This window comes from Pseudonaja textilis, chromosome 4 (genome assembly GCF_049901715.1).
Source record: "Pseudonaja textilis isolate UNSWEBS1 chromosome 4, rPseTex1.2, whole genome shotgun sequence".
Lineage (NCBI taxonomy): Eukaryota > Metazoa > Chordata > Lepidosauria > Squamata > Elapidae > Pseudonaja > Pseudonaja textilis.
Window position 1 is genome coordinate 33,810,317 of NC_141993.1, and position 22,652 is coordinate 33,832,968.

At 37.0% G+C, this 22,652-nt stretch overlaps 1 protein-coding gene across 1 annotated transcript in view; it reads left to right on the forward strand.

Moving 5' to 3' along the window:
* Nucleotides 1-5,708: 5,708 nt before the first annotated feature.
* ADAM12 (ADAM metallopeptidase domain 12) overlaps nucleotides 5,709-22,652 on the forward strand; it is a 287,867-nt gene continuing 270,923 nt past the window's right edge. Inside the window, exon 1 of the mRNA XM_026704952.2 lies at nucleotides 5,709-6,055. Coding sequence (XP_026560737.2) covers nucleotides 5,941-6,055 — 115 coding nt within the window. The 5' untranslated portion in view covers nucleotides 5,709-5,940. The remainder of the gene's footprint in view (nucleotides 6,056-22,652) is intronic.

Consider the following 22,652-nt stretch of genomic DNA (forward strand, 5'->3'; position numbering starts at 1 on the left):
TGCTGCTGTAAGATTTGATTATGAATTCCCCTTAAAGCAAAATGGAAGTTGAAGTCAATTCCACTGAAAGTACTGAAAGCATTTTCTCATGGCCTTGATAGAGAGATCTCCAAAAGTAAGAGCATCTTTTAAGATTTTAACATCCAGACAAGTTCATACTCGGTCATTCGATTTTTTATATACTCAACCTCCAAGCTTTTGAAAATAACTGTCAAACAATGCTGGTCTCACAACTTTAAACCCCCAACTTTAACCTTAAAGTATCTACCATATCACTCAATTCCTAAGAAGTCTGTAAGGGGGCATGCATAAGTGCACCAGCATGCCTACCATCCCTGTCCTACTGTTCCCATTCATACTCATTTATTATGTATATACTTATACCTGTTTATACTTATATGTTTATATGTTATGTTCATAATTATACTTGTTGTCTCATACATGCTTGACAAACAACAAATAAAATTTAAAAAAACTTGGATTTAAGTCAGTCCTAGTATTAAGGGCAGATTAGCTGCCTGGTTACTGCATTTTACACAAACGGAAGCTTCCATGCATTCCTCAAGAATAGCACATCCCGAAGTTAAATATTTAATTAAGAAACCATTTAATATAAACTGTGAATGCATTTATACTCTGTACAGTTAAAAATTAAATTGTCACATCATAAACTACTATCCAGTCACAACTTTTAGAGTAGACTAAAAAAGTAGATCTGTTGTATCATTTTTTTTTCAGAGATATTGCCTTACCTAAACAGAAAAACAGAATAACTGTGGGTAAGCCAAAAAAAAAAAACAACCACCGATGGGAGTAGGAGCAACTTCTGACTTCCTGTCATCTTCCCCACTGACTTTCCTTGAAGGAAGCTGACAGGGAACATTAGAAATGACAATCATATGACTATGGCTGCTAGTGGCAGTGCAGAAGTGTGAAGCAGCCACATAGTTGCCAAATTTTAGTCCCATGGGAATCATGGGTCCCAGATTTTGAATGCATTCTTTACGTTAGCCCATTTGAGGTATGTGATTTAAAAAATTGTTGCCCTATGATGCAACATTTTACCCAATTAAAGGTTACAAACAAGTAAATATGAGAATTTTAGGGATAGATTTAGGGATCATTTGTAACTTTTGATAATACATGTAGTCTCTGTTAAGGAACTGAAGTCCCGAATAGTAGCAAAATGTCCATTAATTTCTCTATTTGTCCATCCAAAAGGCATTTAATTAATTATATGACACAATCCATACCTAATATCTGTTTGAGACAATCCATTTGAAGCTCATATGTTAAAATAAGACCAAAATAATATCTGTACCTGGTGTGAGCTTGCAAGTGTTCATAACTGACCAGGAAGGAAGATTTTCATACAATAATTTTATAACTTTATAAAAATTCTGATCAATTCTAAGACATGATAACCCTTTGCCATTCATTAGATTGAATTCATGCAAAATGAAAAGGAAGAAATGTCAGCTCCTATTTATCCCTACCTCATGTGCCATGTTTATCCAAGGTATTTCACTTTAAAGTCAAGTAACTCTGTATTAGTTCTTTTAAACCAGATTAAGGTTATACTTCCATTTGCTTGAAGACTTGCTTTTTTTTCCCATCCACAACAACTGTCCTAAGGGATAGATTGGAATGAAAGGGACAGACTAGTCCAAAGTCACAAATCATCTTTTAGGCTTCCACAGTTGACAGATGATGGTTTATGTTAGCTCCATGGTTGATTACAACATCTAGGATAAAGAGGTCTATGATGGCATCTAATTTGAATAATGCACTGAGATGAATACTCAATAAAATGCAGCACACCAGCAGTGACTAAAAAAAGTGTCACACATATTTCATTACCTCAGATTATTTCCTCAATACACTAGTTAGTTAGTTGGAAGAGTTAGAATAACTTTATTGTCACTTTAAATGTACACTAATCGGCATACATTAAAATGAAACTTCATTGCATACAGCTCTCAAAGGGTCTCCACCTCCAATATACACATAACACATAAACATGACAAAATAAATAAATACAAAATTATGCATATATGCCACAGAGAAACAACATATTCTAGTTTGGATGTATATATGCGCATGGCGAGAAAAACTAATCTTGCAAGTTTACCAGACGGATGGCATAGGGAACAAAGCTGTTCCAGAAGAGATAACCTCAGTTGATGACCTATTAATGTTACCAGTATATGTATGCACTAACATGAAGCTTTCATGGTCTGCTTTGCCGCATCCTTCCCAGAGCTCTGGCTTCTTCTTTACATGAGGATTTTTACAAGTAATTGTAACAGGATATCTGGTCATAAACACTGTCCACAGGACTGCTATATCCTGTCCTGGGATTTCTACACTCACAGCCTCTCACCCTGAGTTCTAGAATGGCTGGATACTAAAGCTGCCACCATTTGATTTAAATGGGGAGATCCCTTGGGGAATTTCACCAGGAATTGGGGTGAGGTAGAAGAGGCAATCCTGTTCTGAAAACTCTGTTTTTAAATAAATGGCTATATTTTCCCTTTTAAGCTTGTTACTGGGCCAACCAATATAGAGTATGTGGAACTTATGCAAACTCAACCCTGCAGCAGTAAAAAAAATAAACGTAGGATGTTTGTTTTAATAAATGGCACAAAAGAAGTGCTTGTGTGATTATAGTTGCATCAAATTATGGGAGGCCTAGATATACATAAAAAGCTAGCAATGATTAAAAAGACTCAAAGAAGCGGGAAATTTGTGTTATGAAAAGTCCCAGTTTTGTGGGAAATTAGATCTAGATTTAAAGATCAAAATTTGATTTGGAACATGCATGCGCATATAGGTAGGGCTTGTTGGAAATTCCTTACCCTGAACATTTCTGCCCAGAATCATGTGACACATGGGAAGGACAGCCAGACATGGCCAAGGAAAGATAAGAGTTGCTTTAACCCATTCTGATACAGGACTAGGGTATTCCTGTTATGGCCCACAATGCATTTTGGCTTTCAAATCTAGATTACTGAAGAGCCTTACAGGAAATGAGAGAAAGGGTAAAGCTACACATCTGAGCAAAAGCGTAACTGAAAAAAAAAATACTTCTGATGCTTCTGCCTATACAAGTCCTCAATTTAATTACCATAATTGAGCCCAGAAATATGGTCTAAGTGGTCTTCAACCTTGGCAACTGGTCTAAGGGGTCTTCAGTCTTGGCAACTTTAAGCCTGGTGGACTTCAACTCCCAGAATTCCCCAGCCAGCGACTTTTAAGCCTGGTGGACTTCAACTCCCAGAATTCCCCAGCCAGCTCTGGGAGTTGAAGTCCTCCAGGCTTAAAGTTGCCAAGGTTGGAGACGCCTGGTCTAAGGTCATGGCTGTTGTTAAAGGACTGTGCCTGATTTACAAACTTTTGTTTTATTTTTTGCAGAGGTCATTAAGCAAACATAGTGGTAGTTAAGCAAATCTATTTTCAGCAATAGGTGCATTTTTCTGGAAACTTCAAATAAACATTGGAAACTGGCAAAAAAAAATACTGAAAATTGAGCCAATTGCCAAGGGCCCAAAATGCAACCATGTGATTGTGAAAGCGGGAGAGATGGCATTAGAAATTTGAAAATGGGTTGCAAAGTAGCTCTGGTAAGATCCGTCATAACCCCAAACATTTGCTAAGTGACCGCTTATTAAGGGAGAACTATCTGTACTTTCCCTCCCTGCTTTATTTTAGAGGTTCCAATTCAGGGATTAGGACAAATGGCCCAAATCCAGATCTAGCCAGAAAATGTGCTTCCACGGTCCTTGTTGCTCCCATGATTTGTAGTCCACTTTGGGGCAAAACAAACTTTTTCCAATTTGAATAAAATCTGTCACTGGAAAAAAGATACGGATTGTATATAAATATAGTCACCTAGTAGCTTCAGCTGCCCATCTCCACTACAATAACATATTAACCTAGAGAAAGGACAAGGATGCACAATGTTGCAGGACCAGAACTAAAACTAAAACTAAAATCAATTAATTAAATTGGAATTAACATTACATTAATTGCAATTCATATGACTACTTTAATGTCTTCCACCTTCAGTTACAAGTTGGTGGCAACAGATGGGCCATGAACATTGCACCCAGTATTTTTTTTCTGACTGAATATGTACATTTGTATTTTAGGGGAGAAGCATCCCTAAGAACATTTTTCTTGCATAAGATTTGCGTTGCAGTTAATGATATATGATTACATTTCTTCATCGAGACTGAGTTTATTTTAGAAAGCATGTAACAAGTTTTTATGGACATTCTATTTCACGGGTGTCAAACTTGCAGCATCACATTGCCGTCACATGACATATCGTGATGTTTTTCCCCTTCAGGGAGCTGGGGTCGGGTTTTTTTTTTTTTTACAGTTAAACAGAGTTGGAAGGGACCTTGTAGGTCATCTAGTCCAACCCCCCCCACCTTAGCAGGAGACCCTACACCATTTCTGACAAAAGGCAGTCCAATCTCTCCTTGAAAGTCTCAAGTGATGGAGCACCAGTTTGACACCCCTGTAATCTACTTCGTCTTTGAAGAGGGAGGGTTAATGCTGAAGAATTCCCATTTGTTTGTCAGGAAAAGATGTGCCGCGATTGTTGTGTCATCAAAAATGCTTTGCTAGAAAGTGAAACTAGAACAAGGTGTATTAAGTGACACAATAGGTCAGCAAAATAAAACTCTCAGAAATCTCTAAAATGGGTCCAGAAATTAATTAGATTTGGAGATGGCAGAGTAAATTCCCTTTCACTGGAATCAATAGGAAGGGATGAGAAATACTAAAATAAACAGGAGAAACTCTAAACCCCACAGAGATTTGGATGCAAAAAGCAAGGTTCACAGATTCATCTGACCTCCATAAGCTATAAAGATCTGTTAGATATTGAGGTCCCTAGGTTAAATGTTTTGGGGTTGTTGTTTTTTTGCACGGACATATGAGCAGAACTTTTTCAGTCACAGCATTTCATAAATAAAAGAAATCAATCAGGGATAGCCAAGTTCTGTCATTTTAAATTTACTGAACTATACAGTCTTTTTTCCCCCTCCTCTTCATAATAGTAGCAGTTGTGTCTGTGTGGTCTCTACACCAGTAAATCCCTCTGCCTTCAGGATTTATTTCAAATGTATCTACCAGGTGGATAACTATTACCATTATAGAGGTAGATTTGCAATCTTCCTCAGTTTCTCCTAAAAGGAATGGGATCATAACCAACACTTGAAATCAAATTAAGAATGAGAATCCATCAGCTTTTATCCCTAATCATTTTCCAGACATGCAAACTCAACTATTTGAGACTTGAGATGGAATGACTTTCGAGACAAAACAAGATCATTTATCATCCTTGGAGGAGAAAAGGGATTTTACAGCCAACCTTAAAAATGAATTCCAAATGAACGCCTTTCCTTCCAAACCGATTGAAAACTGGCAAGCAGGTCAACCTCTCTGTAAAGGGACGGGTTCTATCTACCCAAGCTTGGAAGGGCGCTAGGACCCGGCACAGGAGCAGCAGGAGGAAAGCGAAGAAGACAACAATTAGTTCCATTATAATGACAACTGTAAAAGTTGGCAAGGGCAGTTTTTCACAAGGCCTGCCTTCTTTCAGGAAAAGATTTTTAGTGCCTCCTGTTGCCAGCTTGGATGAGTTGCTCAGTTGTTGCAAACGGTCAACAGATTTGTTCTTGCCAAGGAGGTGGGGGGGGGGCAAAAAGCCAACCCACCAACAGTTTAAAATTATAAAAAAAAAAAATTGAAACCAAAGCCCAACTCATCAGCAGCCTAGGCAGGAGCAGGAGGGGTTTCGGAGTGAACTGCATGCAGGAAATATCTCACATCCTGAGTTTTCAGGACTCTTTTCGCTCCGCTCTGCAACTGTGCATTCATGGGGCTGGGACCAGCTGATCCAAGTTTGTCTTGCAGCCTGGATTAAGAATGTCAGAGCGCTTCCAGGCAGAACGACCACGCAGCCCTCCTTTCCCTCGCCCCCCGACCCAGATACTCTGCCTGCTGCTCAGCCTCTTCGTTACACCGCCACCCGGGGCCCGAGGTAAGTTGGCAACCCCTCACGGCTTCAGATCTAAGACCCCCAAACCCTCAAACCGCCTCTGAGTAAAGGCTCCCCCTCCCATGCGCCCCACAAGTTTGGCTAGGACGCTATCGACGGAGCCAGCCTCTCCCGAGCGCCCACATGTTGCACAGAGTGGGTTTTTTTTTTTTTTTGCCTCCCCCTGCCAAACAAAGAACCGTCCTTTCTTTTTCTCGACCGATTTCCTAACTTTGACTTTTGATTTCTCACTTTCGGGGAAAGCAGCAAGTTCGGGGCAGGCAGCAGAGAGCTACTCCCGCCGGGCCGGTTACCGTGTCTGCTTCCAGGATGGGAGGTGGAAGAGGGACGCGGCTGCCGCCTTTCGACGCTCACCCGGCGCGAAAGACATTCCCGCTGGCTCGCCTTGGCCCTCCCACGCCCCTTCACGCCTTCCTTGGGCGAAATTCCCTTCAGCCGCCTGTCCCTTAACTCTTCTTTAGCTGTGGGGTGGATGGGCTTCTTCCTTACCATCCACTCCCATCATCCTCTTCCTCCTCCTCCACCATCACCTCAGCACCAGGATAACAGCTGTAAAGTGGAAGTGGGTAATAGCAGGTGAAGGATTGTTCCAAGTGGGAGAAATCTGCCCAGTTGGATTTCTGCCTGCTGTGGTAAATAGAGACAGTCCTTGACTTACAATGGTTCGTTTAGGGACTGTTCAAAGTTACCACGGCATTGAAAGAAGTGACTTAGGACCATTTTTCACAGTGATGCCTTTGCAGCGTTGCCATGATCCTGTGTTCCCCAATTCATGTTTGTGACACGGTGTCGTGTCCCAAGGATCCCCTTTTGCAACCTTCTGATGAGCCAAAGTCATTGGGGAAGCCAGATTCACTTAACAACCAAGCGACTTGCTAACTGATCAATGTGATTCGCTTAATAACAGTGGTGAGAAAGGTCATAAAATAGGGCAAAACTCAACAAATGTCTCACTTAACAACAGAAATTTTGAGCTCAGTTGTCATTGTAAGTTGAAGACTACCTGTAAATGAGAAAACCATGTCATTCTCTGACAGACACTGAGGGCAGTGACTTAATAGCTTACTAGTTTCATGGAGCATCACGGTACCTGTTGACACATTCAGCTATAGATATCGGATTAATTATTTGCATAATGCATTCTGCCTTGTCTTCTCTTGGCATTGCTATCATTTGCAAATAGAAGCATATCTTTATCTTTTTTTATTTCTATACATCCTTGTTAAGAATTACACTGCTGAAAAGAGTGCCTCCAGGCTTTTTCCACGGGCATGGAGGATTGTTAGATTATAATCCTCTGCCTGTTTCCATAGAAGGAGATAGAATTTATTTCAGAATATTGTTGGGTGCAGCAAAAATAAGGAAAATGTTGATTTGCCTGCATGTTTAAGCTGTTTCCCACTTTTTAAAATGGAATTACACTGATATAATTGAGAGTAATTAATATCCTACAGAAGTTCAGAAATAGCCTATGATGAACTTCAGTAGAGCTAGCCTTCCCAAGTGAAATTGTGTAGGATTATACATTCTTTAATTTTTTTTCCAAAATAGGACTATATTTAAAATAATTAGTTTGGGAACAGGCTCTTCAGTATCCTGTTGTCCTTAAAGTATGCTAAATTACTGAAAGAATGAGCTTTGTGGCTTAATTTTTTATTCTAATATATTATTCTAATATTATTCTAACAATAATCAGATCTAACTGTAAACCTGAAGTAATGGACAGTGTGTTTATCATCCACACTTTCTTTCCCTTGCAAGACATATGATGCAATAACAAAATAAGTTAGAAAAATGGGAACGTTTTTATTCTGGTATGCCAAAATACTACACTTGTTGAAAGTTAAATCATGTGTGCATCTCACTTTAGAATTAATCAATAATTGAACTGGCCTGTCTAAAGTGCAAACACATTGGCAAATTGGCATACTCCTTTAGTATAAAGAGAATAATCTCAGATACATTTTACTTATAAAACATAATTATTTTTCAATTCCAGAGCTATTTTCTATTTAATTGTTATGATATGAAGGAATCTTTGACCAGGTTTCCTCCACAGATGAATGTCTTTTTTGCAGTATTTGTGTTTTGTGGTGAATGAGCAGAACAAATAGAAGTTACGTTGCCCAGTCTGAAGTGAAAGAAGCTATCTCATTGCTAATGTTGCAGAATCAGCCAAGCATTTTTTCTTGGAGAACAAACATTCCTTTCTGCTAAGCTTCTTGGATCTAAGTCAGTTTAGGATTTTACATCCATCATAGCAGCTGTCATGCAATTGTTCCAACTCTCTTGTATGACACAGACTAGATTTAATACTCTCTCTGTGGCAAAAGTTTATTGGTCTGAAGGTGAAGGATTTAGAATATGTTGCTTGTTCAAGTCAGTTCCCTTTTTATGGAGAATTAGAATGATGGTGAATTTCTCTTTTGCAAGAGTTCAGGATGTATAAACGTCATTGGCTTTCAGATCCTAAAAAGGCTTTTCTTGTTTTGATTGTCTTGATTCTGGACCTGTTGAAGCCCTGATGCAGAAATAATTAGTTGCACAGTAATAGTGAATTAGTAGGTACTATTGAACAAAACGAACTTGTTTGTTGTTGTTCTGTGCTAAGATTTAAGAAGGTAGTTGGGAGATATTTAAATTTAAGAAGATAGAAAATAAAAACAAATGTAAGTAAATTTGAGTAAAAACTCATTATCTAGTCTGCTATGACAATAAAGAAGCATTTTTTCCCTTCACGGTAATATCCTCACAAACAAATATAGAATTTTCCAAGAACTTTAAAATACTGCCTTAATCATGATATGGAATTATTAGTAGGCTATTAGTAATTGTCCTGACTTTGGGATTTGTTCCCAAACTATTCTCCCAGACATTTGTAATACATTAGTTACCGGTATTAGGAATTTTACATCAATTACTGGACCCTGATGTTAAAGAGTGGTTTTAAAACAATGTTTTGTTTTGTTTTGTTGTGGTTGTTGTACTGTTGTTATGTACTCATTGAGTTCCTAGTCTAGGCTTGATTTCAATGATTTGCTGTGTTTTCATTTAGAATGAAATGAATACCTCTGAGTTTTTAAATCTGATCTGAAACCTGGAACAGATACTAGTCAAACATATTCAGCTGTATAGATGCTTTGAAAAAGTAGTAGATATGAACAGTAATAATATTGGAAGAGAGAACAAGCCATATTGGAGGTAACACAAATATTAGGACTGGAGTGAAGCAATGTCATCTCGTGAGCATTAAGAAGTTTGGATTTAACATGGACATGTTATAAATTGTGCAAAAAATACATTGTGTTGATATGGGAAGAGAACTGTGGAACGGAACATTGCACAGGACTCTGAGCACTTACTTGCCAGCTGTTTTCATTTATCTCAGTGAGGCAAAAGTGGATACCTCCCACTGAGGCTCATGTCTAACATCATTCTTCATGCAACAAATAGGAAAGGAACCATTCTCTTTGCTTACTGGTAGATGGAGTAAAACTACAATTTCTATAGGGACAGAGCAAGACCCAAACATTCCCATCCTTGTGGTTTTCTTTGGGGAATGTCCAGTACAGCTGAAGCTTCCCTGGTCTTGCATGACCGCCAACTTGAATACCTTCAACAATGGATCAGCCTAAACTCAACTGTCTTTATCTTCCTCCCTGGAGAATGTCCTGGGTGGCCAAATTCAAACTATTTAGACCAAGCAATATTAGAACAACTCCAGACATTTTGACCAACTTGATTTTCTCCTTTTGAGGAAAGCCTTAAGTAGCTAGGGTAGAATTGTGCTAATAGGTATTTGGGCACGCTGTCTTTCCTGAAATCATGGCTGTAAAGATGGTTAGAAATTTATGCTACAAGTGGTTTGACTTCTGCTGCTTCTTCCTTAAGCAGCATTAAAGCATAAAGGAATGAATTATTATGGTTGGTCACACCGTCAGATAGATATTTAGACTAGATTCTGCCTTTTTGTCTACCCACTGAATCCTTCCAAGGACCTGGGATAGGCAAATGTTGTTTGATGGGGTTAGACATATTGTTGCAGGATGTGAGCTGTTCCAAGTAAAGCTGCCATTGGCAACTGTCTGATGATGATTTTGTCAATCTGTGCAGTGTTCAGTCCCATATATTTTTGGATTGGACCCCTGGAGTGTATTAATATTGGTGCATTTTAATATTGGTACCACATTTGCCACAGTCATTCTAGTTCTATTTTCAGGTCTTTGTGATTGTCTCCAGTTCATTCTTTTCTGTTCTGCTTTCTTCAAGTCCTGACCCTCTACTATTCAGCCTTTTTTTTTTTATGAACAGTTGTTAGGTCTGGCGTGTTACATGGCAAGTGCTTGTCTGTTAGTATTCTAAAGTCAGAACATATTTTAGCTTCTTTATTTGCTATTATTTTGTCTATTTTATAATCCCACCAATTCTTTGCTGGCAGGCAAATGGCATTTCTTGTAATCGTTCCAATATGCCATTGTTGCTATTTTATCATGTGGTTGTTTGTAATCAATCTCTGTAGTCTTCTTGCAGAAGCTAACTAGGTTGTAGAAAAAGCACTTGCTTTCTGTTGCTATCTTCTCAATTCCAGCTTTGTGTGCATTTGTTCTTAAGGCTTGGTCTTGTACAGCCAGAATCTGTCCCTTTTTTCCAACTTTCCTGCTCATAATCATCGCCAAGTCTTGTTATTTGCTTTACCTCCTAGGTTTTCTTTGTGTACTGACCATGTAATACTTTGCCTTGCCATGTCTCTTTTCTATTGTTCATTTGGTTTTTCTTTCCAATGACTCTGAACACCATCCAACAATATCAGGAGAAGCACCAGTAAATTTTAAAAGCTTTATTTTAGGAATGTAAATATTTCATATTGAGTATTTTAACCACACAAACATGACACAACAATAAATCCTTCTTGCCATTGGCCAGGGAAGAGGGAAGTTCGGGGATTTTCTGAGATGATCTTCAATGGAGTAGAAGGTGGGATTTTTAACTTCTCCTTCAGTTCTCTTTTTATAGGCAAGGTTGAATTACCACAGTATTATAGTCATATTATAACCCAGAGGTGGGGAACTATGGCCACTTTATGATTTGTGGACTTCAACTCCCAGAATTTCTGGAATTCTGGGAACTGAAGTCCAAAAGTCATCAAATGGCTTCAGTTCCCAACCCCTGTTGTAGCTGATTGATGACTCTTCATCAATCTGCATAGGTCATTCACCTTTGTGGGCATAATTAGAATATTCCTGTTTGTGTCTATATCCAACCATATTATAATCTCAGGGAGTATAAAATACTGTTGGAATGATGGCTTCTGTAAATTCTTTATCCCTTCAAAGCCTGGTATATCTTGAAATGTCTCTGAATATATTTGCAAGCGTACATCACTTTCTGTGAGTATAACTCTTCCACTTTAATATGTCTATTAATTTACCCAATAACAAGATCTCAGCTGATTTGCATCTTGCCTAAAGGAGAGAAAGGCAGGATAGCCAGAATATCACTGTGGGAAGAAATGTCCATCTGGGTTCAGTTCCAAGTGGGAGGAAAGACACTGCAAACATGGAGACTGCTTGGAAAGATGGTTTAATGGTGGACAGGACCACATTGAGGTCTGGGGCAAAAAAAGGCACATGGGTGAGGGAGGGAAAGAGATTTATGACCTCTGTTGGGCTTTGAACCTGCTTCCTGTTCCTGTGGCAAGAAATGTATCCTGTCAGACTGCCATGGGCCATGCAGGGGTAACTTTGTAGGTTGTCTTGAGTCCTAAGCTTGGTTGAATCTTGCTGGATGATGTAATTGCTTTGGCAATTTCTATTATGGCTTAATGGCTTTGTCTTGGTTGGATCTGAGTGAGGGCTAATCCCATCACCCTGGAGCTGAAGGTCTTTTGTGTTGTAAATAAGATATCTTTTGTCTTTCTGGAGCTATTAACAAAGGTTGGGGTTGCTTTCCAAGAGCATGTTTCTCCCTTTCTCATCCAGGGAGGTATAATATTCTGCCTTTTTAATATTTTCTAGAATATTTCATTTTTCTAGGAGTAGGATGGGTGCTAACTTTCTACATCACTCAGTTCATTATTTATTTTAATCAATTTAATTTGAGTGGATTTAATTCAGTTCAATTCACCACTTTACAAAACATGAGAGAGAAGGAATTGGAACTTATTAGTACCAGGGAGAAGGCATTAGCTCTTGTTTGAAATTGTGGAATCAAGCGACTATCTTGCCATGCTGCAGGTTTTCTGTCCTTACTTTGCATGTTTTCCTGTGAAGATGAACAGAACTAAGGATTGTCAGATTACAGTGCAATGTATATATTTAATATAGAGATGAAAAACAAATGAACATTTGAAAAAGTGTTTATGTTATCAGTTGATAGCCAGACACTTAAGAGCTAATCTTTGGAAAAGTAATGTAATTAATGACATCTACTCATGAACAGTGAAAGGTGAAATAGAAATAAGGGATGGATTGAAAAATACAATGAATATACAGCTAAAATATTTAAAGACATCCACATCTCACATTGTATGTGAAGTGAGTGATTCTGGAATAAATCATAGAAGTTGAAATATGCACATATATGAGAATTGAGTGAGTTTTATTTTTATGTGCATACCTTATATTGATGTTACATATTAAATCCCTTACACTTAGTCAATTTTTAGTCAGGGTTTCTGAAAAACTAGGAAAAAAATAGAAAGCGCTATGTGAAAATTTGAAGAATAAAACTGGGAGATTATCCATCCAGGAAGTCCCAATAAATTAAATGCCTACAGTTTCGATAGGATCCTTGAATTTAATTCGGATTCCAACCTAGAAGGGAGAAGGGAATAATTCTGGGTGAAAGAAAACTTTTTGAATCTAAGCCATTATTGGAAATGAGCAAAATCTATATACGTTATTAGATTTGACCTGGAGGAAGGTTAATATATTGAATATAATATACTGTATATTCCTGGAGCAATTTCGATTTTCATTCATCACTTTTCCTCCTGTACTGTGTTTAGTGTACCATGTATTTAGTATTGTTGCTGTAGTCCAACAAATCTGAGCAGCTTACAAATTCTGTTCGCTACTCCTACATTTGATTTTTAAATTTAATATAGTTGCATAACAAAATCTTCAACAATCTTTTACTTGCACAGCAGTAATTAAGCCATGCAGCCTTAACTGAAAGCTTTTGTAGGTATTATCATGTAAAATTGAGGACTGCTTTTGTGTTTTGGGGGAACTAAATGGAATATACTGTTGTGCTCATGTCTGTCTTATAGAATTTCATAGGTATCATCAGTTTGTTCCTTGGTCTGATCCAATATAGCTCTTCTTTATTTTTATTTTTTTCTTTTATTGTGCTGTGACAATTTAGATCCTTTCAAGAATAATATCTGTCCCTTGGACATTTATAGTATTAACTAGAAGATTCCCCTTTTTCTGTAACTTTGGCCTTAGAAAAAGACAGGTAGCTTTTGATGACTCTTACTGTCAGTGCATTGGCACTGGAACATGTACATTTAGCTAAGAAGAAAATCCTTCCTTTTTTCCCCCCACCCAGAACCCTTATTTGAAGCCATCCCTTGGGTGGTGCATAATTCTACTACTGCTGGCCTCGCTCCATTCCCTTTTAGAGTGATAGAAACAGAAAAAGTAAATGGAACAAATTTGTCACTAGCCTTGTCACTTCTTTACTGTATGTGCTCACAGCAGTGGTTAGAATTCCCTGAGTTTAGCTAACTTGACATGTGCAGACTTTTACAACCTTAAATTTGGCCACAGAGCTTTTATTCTACTTTTATAAGCAAAGCAGCTATAAAAATTAAGTTACTAATAAGGCGCAGGAAGTTGTGGGAAGGCTACAGGCAGAAAACTCCTGTTTTAATTTGTTCATCAAATAATCAACACTTCAAGATGTTTTTTTCCTTTACAAAGACCCGAGGAATTTTTAATAGTAATTTTATTAAAATTATAGTTGGAAAGGTAAAAACAAACACAAATTTAAAAAATAAAAGAATGAATGGAAAAAATAGAAGGTGCAGAAAAGAAAACATAATAAAGTTTAAAAAAAACTATGTAAAAAGTTAATCTTCATTTAAAACAAATATAAACAATTTTAGTAACTTATTTCTTTCTCTTGAAATACAAGTGATCCCTTCCTCTCGTATCCCATTTTTAAGCTATAAACAAATCCTCAAAGCCTTGTTATTCAGTCCTGATCAGCAAATGTCCATTAAGGCAGGGGTCCCCAACCTCCCCCACCACAGGCCATGACCCGCTACTTGAGTTGTTCCAAACCAGACCACGGAAGTGCTGGCTGACCAAATGCATATGCAAATCCCCACTTGCGCAAGCAATGAGGACCACTCATGCAAATGGAGGACTGCTCATGCATATGCTCACTGCTCGTGCAAGTGAAGCTGCATGTGCCACTCATGCAGAATTATCCTCCTCCCCCCTCTGGTCTGCAAAGCCAGAAAGGTTGAGGGACTCTGCATTAAGGGTTATCAGAGATAACGACACTTCTATTTTGACTTTAATTATATAAACCAACTTTATATTCCTTTCCTTTCCACAGTCTTGATCCTTAGTTCATATAATGTCCTGAAACTTGATTTATAACAAATAGCAGATAATCAGAGTTGGAAAGAACCTTGTAGGTCATCTAGTCCAACTCCCTGCCCAAGCAGGAGACCCTACATCATTTCTGACGGATAGGAGTCCAATCTCTTCTTGAAAGTCTCAAGTGATGACGCTCCCACAACTTCCGAAGGCAAGCTGTTCCATTGTTCCATTTATTTTAATTTCTTTCTTTCTTTCTTTCTTTCTTTCTTTCTTTCTTTCTTTCTTTCTTTCTTTCTTTCTTTCTTTCTTTCTTCTTACAAAATTCTTCAAAGCTTTAACAATAGTCTTTTGTAAATCCAATATAAGAAAATTATCCATGTCACTCTCTTGGCTTATTATTTGGATATGCCTTTTAATTTATTAAGACAATTGGTTTCTTTTATATGTATAGCATACAATGTATAGCATCTTTTCCCATATCATTCTCCTTATCTGTCATTTTTAAATCCACTTTCAGATCCATGTCATTCTCTTTTGGTGGAGCCATCTTCAATTCATTATTTATCTGCAGGAAATCAAGCCAGACAAAAACTTTTAAATGGCTATTACATGACCAATTAAGTTATCACAGGAGTTCACTCCTAGCATTCAAGATGAATGCATTGTTTCATGAGATATAATTTTATATTTGTTCCTATATGAAAATTCCTCTCAATCTTTGCTTGACATCACATTAAACAAACAAAATGCCAGACATTAGCATTTATAAGAGTTAGAAACATTTGGATCTCAACCTCCTAACCATGGATTCATGCATTTTATATGTTTCAGTATGTATTTTTTATTGTACATCGCAACATTCCAGCAGAACAATTGACCCTGTAAACCTCTTAAGAGCCAAGATATTGCTAACATAAAATACATTTTTAAGCTGACTATGGGCTTTTATCCACTATAACTACCTATGGCTTTCTATGTTCCACAAAAAGCCTGCTTTTGGTTATAAATGTAAAGTTTCAAAAGGGATAATTATAGTGAAATGTTGAATAAGAGCTACTATTCAGTCCAAAATAGCTACCATTGCATTTGCATTGTGGTGCATTGCTTGCAGAATTAAGCTGGTTGTAAATAGCATATTCTGCAAACCCTGAAGGACTTGTTGAAAGAAATATTATATTTGTCCTGAAAGGTAGCAAGCAGAAACTCTTCTATCATGGTACAAGCATGTGTTCACATCCTTAGCAGAATGCTAATAGGAAGAACAATGTATCCAGAGCTCTCAGCTTTTATGATGCGGGACTATTCTTTTTAAAATTTGGATTGTTCTTTCATTAGAGAATTTCTGCTAAAGTTATTGTGAAAGCTCCTAAGCCAAGTCAGTATCTAACAAAGTAATGCAAGAGAAAACATTCAAAAAGCCCGAGCTTTCACAATGCTACTATATATTTATGGGATAATGTGAATGATTGGGTCTCATGTATACAACTGTTTTGGGAAATAAGATTATTCTGTTCATGTGCCACACTTATATTTTTATGAAACAAAAGACTTTTTTGACACAGTTGAAGATTACAGATAAAAGATTCTAATTTAATCTCAATTTTACATTAATTTGTAAAAAGTTATGTTTTTAAAAAACCCATATTGAAAGAGCCCTGAGCCTTTTTTGCACCAGATTGATTGCATCTGTTTTAGTACTGAAGAAATCTGGCCATTATCCTAATGTTTCTTGCATATTTCTTTGGTGCATCAGACTCACAGTATTTTTTACAGTCTGGCGATTTGTATGGCCAAGTCCATGTGATATAACATAGGCTGTGTGCCTTGATTTCTTCTTCAATTGAACAAAGTCAGCATTAATACTGTTTTTAAAAAATCATGTATGTATGTACACACACTTCTAAAATATATTGACTTTGTTTCATAAAACAGATGCAGTGCATGTTCAAGAGTCCAAATTAAAGAAAGAGAAGTATAAAAACAGCTCCTATGCGTTTGAAGTACTCATTTTTGAACTCTTTTAATATAGTCATCTTATGTTTTGACATGGTTTGCTCTCGAAAATACCAGGTATGGTGAAGTACAACACATTCTGGCATTTGGTTAAGCAATGACAATATACAAGAAGTAAAGAGTTTATAGAAATGCTACATCAATATACAAATCAGGCTCAAAATACTTGATTTAAACAAGTTTTGTTCTTTCACCAAGTGCCAAATATATGCTTGAATGACTAATAGAGTCATATGGTTCACAGAATGAAGCACTTTATTGTATATAGTTTTGCAGACTTCCAAAAGTTATGCTACAGAGATTATGCTGAGATTAAGAAGATCCAACTATTGTGTTTGCTTGTGTTATTCAGAGTTCAGTGGGCCAAAAAATAAAATCAGCCATCACAACTGTATCATTTTAACTTTTATCTTTGAAAGACATTTTAGCACTGCTAAATTACCATCTTCATGTTAACATGTCAAAGGTAACTTTTTAAAAGTTGTAGAGGATTTGAAGGAAGACACAGTTCTTTCTGCAGCCTTTTTAATCAATACATTATAACACTGAAGGAAGTAATTCACAAAGTGGCAACAGTTAATCTTTCTTTGAATTGCATAATTGGAACTTTGCACATTATATTTTTGGTTAAGCAGGCTATTTAGCTAAATTGTTTGAACTCATCTTTTTCTCATATAAGAAGTCATGAATCTAAGCAACATAAAAGATCAAATGGATTTGCAGAAAACCCCTGTGTAGATCAGTTTGAAGTTGGCAGCCCTGTCAAATTAGAGAGAAGATACGTTTTAATTAGAAGCAGGAGGAACTGAACATTACATCCAGAAATACATGAATTCCTTCAGCCGCTCTTACATTTTCAGGCCCATCAAAAGATGTAGTTAATTTTTAACATTCCTAACATATTTTTACAAGAGTGTTGAATTTATAGAGAACTATGAAAGATAAACGAGCAAAGTAGATTCAAGGTTTCAAGAAAATGAGGAATATGTTAATACATTCTTTGAGGGAGAAATGAGCCACTTTGGCTGTAAACATAGGATTTGCATATCCAAATCTTAGGTCTTTAACCTAATGCTGAATTTGTATGCTCCTAACATGCAGTTCTAGATCTAATTATTATTAGATCTTGGATTATTCTTTTCTGAAGAATAAATTGTTACTTTTGTTATAATGGCTTGCACAAATTTGGAGTAGTTGTGGGAAAACTGAATAATTTCCTTAAATTGATATCCTTACATCGGATTACAACCATTTCCCCACAGTGGGCAGGATTTTCTACAGCACGGGTGTCAAACTCCCTGCGTCACGTTGCCATCACATGATGTTTTGCAATGTATTCTCCATTCGTGGAGCTGGGGTGGGCGTGGCTTGCATGTGACGCTTCCAGCCCGCAGGCTGCCAGTTTGACACCCCTGAAATCTAGAGTGAACGTCTGCCCTATTAGGTACACCAGAGGTCAATCCCACAGGAAGGTTCAAACAGCTTTTATTGAAATTGTCTATCTTACAAGTTTGATTTTGCTCTATCTCCTCCCACTTCTTATAATTGTCAATTAGGGAAATCTCTGCTTGTCGTCGTCAGCCATTCAATCATGCCTGACCCTCAGCTACCCTATGGATCAACAGTCTTCATGTCCCTCTGTCTCACACCTCATTCTTCATATCCCACCATAGTCATCCTGATGTCGTTCTTTATAGTGTCTAGCCACTGGGTACTAGTATGGCCCCTGCTCCTTTTTTCTGCTGGTCACTCCCAGCATGATTAACTTTTCAAGTGAATCCACTTGCAGACAGGGCCAAAGTATGATATCCTTTGCTTGGCCATCTTGCTTCAAGTGATACTATAGTTTGGGTGAGATTTGGTCTAGGACTTCCTTGTTTGTGATTTTTGTAGTCCATGGAATACATTATAATCATATCCAGCATCATAATTCAAAGCCATCCACCCTTCTCCTTCCTATCTGCCTTTTTCAGAGTCCATGTTTCACAGCCAGAAGTAGCAGTTAGAAAAATTATTGTCTCGACTAATCTGTATTTGGTCGGTAGACTGATAAGTTTACTTTTCCTGATGTTATTCATGCCGGACATTGCAGTTCTTCCAAGTACTATATTGTCTTCTGATCTCAGGTCTGCAGGTCACCACCATGTTGGTTGATTTTAGAGCCCAAGAAGATGAATTCCTTCACTGTTTCAGTGGTCTCATTGATCCGCACTCTGACCTATGTGTTCTCTGCAGCCATTATCTTCTTTGTTTTCTTGATGTTAAGATGCAGTCCAAATTTTTCACTTTTCTCTTTCACTCTCAGGATTAGCCACTCCAGATCTTCTTTGCTTTCTTGCGAATGATATCTCATCTGCATATCAGAGGTATGTCTGTCTGAGTCACTTCCAAATGTTATCTTTTTCTGGATTAATAAAAAAAAATCAAGTTTCAGTTTCAGAATTTTAGCTTTGCCCTGGTAATGATTCCTGCATACAAGTAATCTTCATCATACGACCATTCACTTAATTAACAATGGCTTCTGAAAAAGTAAGTTACAATCTAAATTGGAATTTATGTCCATCATCCTGCTCTTGCAGCCATATGTTCATAATTCAGGTGCTTGGCAACAAGATTCCAGCCTCAGCCATAGGTTCCATCAATGTCAGTGGTGTCTTCATTTGATAATCTATACTGTCGGATTCAGTTTGGGAACATAACTGTTGCCACATTATCAGATAACTAGGCAGTATCTCAGAAGCCTTCATTCCTACCCCACACAAAGCAAAAACTACTATAAACATAAAGTCGAATGAACTAGGCCCCCACCCACCTTAACCTCTGTAGTTTATACTTCAAAACTTATAGCCTGTATCCGGGACTTACATCCACTTCTTTAGGATCAGTTGCAACATCCCACAGTCATGTGATCATGATTTCCAATGTTTTTTTGTTGGTTTCCAGCAGAATTTGCACTTATGACTGCATGTCTCAACTTACGACCATGGTGATGACTCATGCACATGCCAAAAATGGTCAGAAAATGCATCTCATCACATGATGCCTTGACTTACAGCAGTACTAACATGCGATGGAAATTTCATATTCTTATCTCTATTATTGTCATTTTGACTCTACAGAAAGGGAATTCCTGCTGAGAATATGAATATAGAATTGTGCCTACTGGGTATCCTTAAAGAAATCCTGTCTTCAGGACAGCTCTGGTGTTCAGTTACATGATGAAAATGCTGCTTGGTGTTTTATAAAACCATGTTTCATACTTCGTGTTTTTTCCTCATTTTGATTTAGTTCGTTTGAAAGATTTTGAACATGCACATTTATGAAAGGTGTTTCCTTAAAAGCATTTCTTCATCATTCCATTTACACACAGATGACCTGTGACAAAAGAGAGATTGTTAACTGTGACTAGAATCATTAAGCTGGAAGAGGCTGCTTGGACTATCAGATTCAATCCCAACTGCATTCTGAAATCCAAATTAAAGCATCCAAGATAGATGAGCTAAAGAAGCTTCTTTGATGAGAAGTGAAATGTCTTCAAAGAAAAAAAAACAGAAAGTCCATTTGCCTCTTCAAAAAAGCACTTTTTTGGACAAGTAATCTTTAGCTTTTCTTTTGCTACCCATTTTGAAAAGCTAGAAATTAACAATTATGTATAAAATGTCAGCAACATGCATATCTGTAGAAAGTTGAAACATTACAGATATGTCATACCAAAAATGGCAATTCAGTAATGCTGAGATTGATGGATAGTTTAATAAACAGATAAACAGTTCATCTATTGGTCCATAATATGGTTTGTTTGGGTTTGGATTAGCAAAATGAATCAACAGCACTACTCTATTGTGATATCATTTATAGGACATGGTTATATTGTCTAGCAGTATGTTTTAACTAGATGTTTATGGCTTTTTCTATTCTGTTTCAAGAATGCCATAATTTAATGTAATATGTGAGTTTGGAAATATGTCTTTTCTGAATTACACTCTCCAAATATGTATATAAAAATAAGGCTACATGCAAAATGGCTTCAGCTTCAGAGGCTGTTCTTTATTCCTTGCTTTGACATCTGTATTCTCCCATACATTTTTATTCAGTTGTTATGAATTCTGTTTGCTATTTGGTTTTATTGTTCTGTCCACTTGATGTATCTTCTTTCTATATTTCTTTATGCCTTTTGGCTTCACAACCTTTATTTCATATTGGCATATTTCCTTGTTTCATATAAATATCATTGCTCTCATATATTCTGTCAGCTTCTGTTTTCAGATATATTTCTAGGTTATGTTAAAAACTACCGTTAGAATTTATTTAACTTGTATGTCTTCTTGGAAGTTTGGTTTTCAGTTTAGTTAACTTTTTATTTCTGAAAATGTTTTCTGCCTGGGTTATGTGGTACGTTTTCTACAGGAAACCTAACCTTACAATTTACAAATAAAAATTTGATTCTTGTGTAAGTAAAATCCAATTTATTGCCTGACAAGGAGAACAAAGAATCTGCCTTAATTAAATACAAGGGTCTTTTCTGTCCTAAGAATAGTTGACATATGATTTGGGCAGATCTTCATGGCTGAATTAATACTGCACAAGCCAACATCATCCTTTGGTGACTCAACTAAACAACTGATGTAATGGAACTCTTATAAAGTGATGGGGTAGGAGTTGGTGGTGAATGCTTGTGTACTTCCAAGAAGTAATGAATTGCATATACTTGCCACATGTGGGAATATTTTGATGCTTGAGATTTATATACAAACAGTCCACAGTTGCTTGAAACTCTCATGGGGCACCCACGGGAATATTAATTGGTAATAGTGGTATCTATGCATTAGCTTCTATATCCAAGGCATTATGTTTCCTAATGGCAGTTGTTAATAAAAATAAGCAGGAAGGTGCTTATTGGCTTACCATAGGCATGTGTTTGGTCACTGTGGGAACATAGTGCTGGGCTGGAGAGATCTTTGTTAGAGACAGTAGTCTTTTCTACTGAAATGGACAGAGCTTATGTCTGTTTGAGTGAATCAGTATCTTTGCTGGCTGATCTTAAAAAGCTAAACAAGATCAGGCCAGGAGCATATGTTTCTGTGTATATATCTGTGTCTCTGTATTTAAGGAATTGATTCATAGAAATAATAGTTCTTAAGGGCCCATTATCATTTTTACATGCTCTACACAAGAGCTGACAAACTCCCAGCCCAGATGTGTCACATGCTGGCCATGCCCACATCCAGTTTAGCAAAGGTAAAAAAAGTCCCGATATGTCACATGACATTGCCGTGACGACATGAGTTTGACACCCCTGCTCTACACATTCTTTTAAATGAGCAACTATGAAACATGATACGACTTTCACATTTATTTATTTTTTATTTGCTTTACCTGTTTTCATTAAGAACCTATCAAGGGAATACAATCATGCCATTAAAACATTAATGGTATAACACTATAAGCAGTTATAAAACGCCAATAAAAGGAAGGAAACTTAAGTAAAAATCAACCAACAACCAAAGAGAAAAAACTATGGTGTCATTTAAAAATAAAAAGTCTTCTTAATTGTGCTTTCAATAATTTTCTAAAATTTAATACGTGCTGATTGAATTTCAGAGGACAAAGAATTCCCTTTTAAAAAATAATTTTATTGAAGATATTTATAATGAAATTAAAGCCATAAAAGAAATTAAGTGTAACAAAGAAAAACTGTAAATAGTGAGAAAGAAAATAGACAAGAAAAAGAAAGAAAAGGAAACCAAAATTGATAAGGTCCCTGATCTTCCTGAAGTTATTTCCTTCTTTCCATAAGCTACTCTGCCTAATCTTCAAACCCCCAAATCACATTTTCTCTTCTTTTCAACAAAAGGTTTGTAAGAGGTTTCCTGTCAATGAGAAATGTAGTTATTCATCTTTCTCTAATCAGACAGTTTAATTTTGCTGTCTCAACTATGCTCAGAGCATCAGAGTGACATTAGTGCCTAGAGCATTAGTTAGTGACTACCTGCCAACATTTGGGCTGCTAC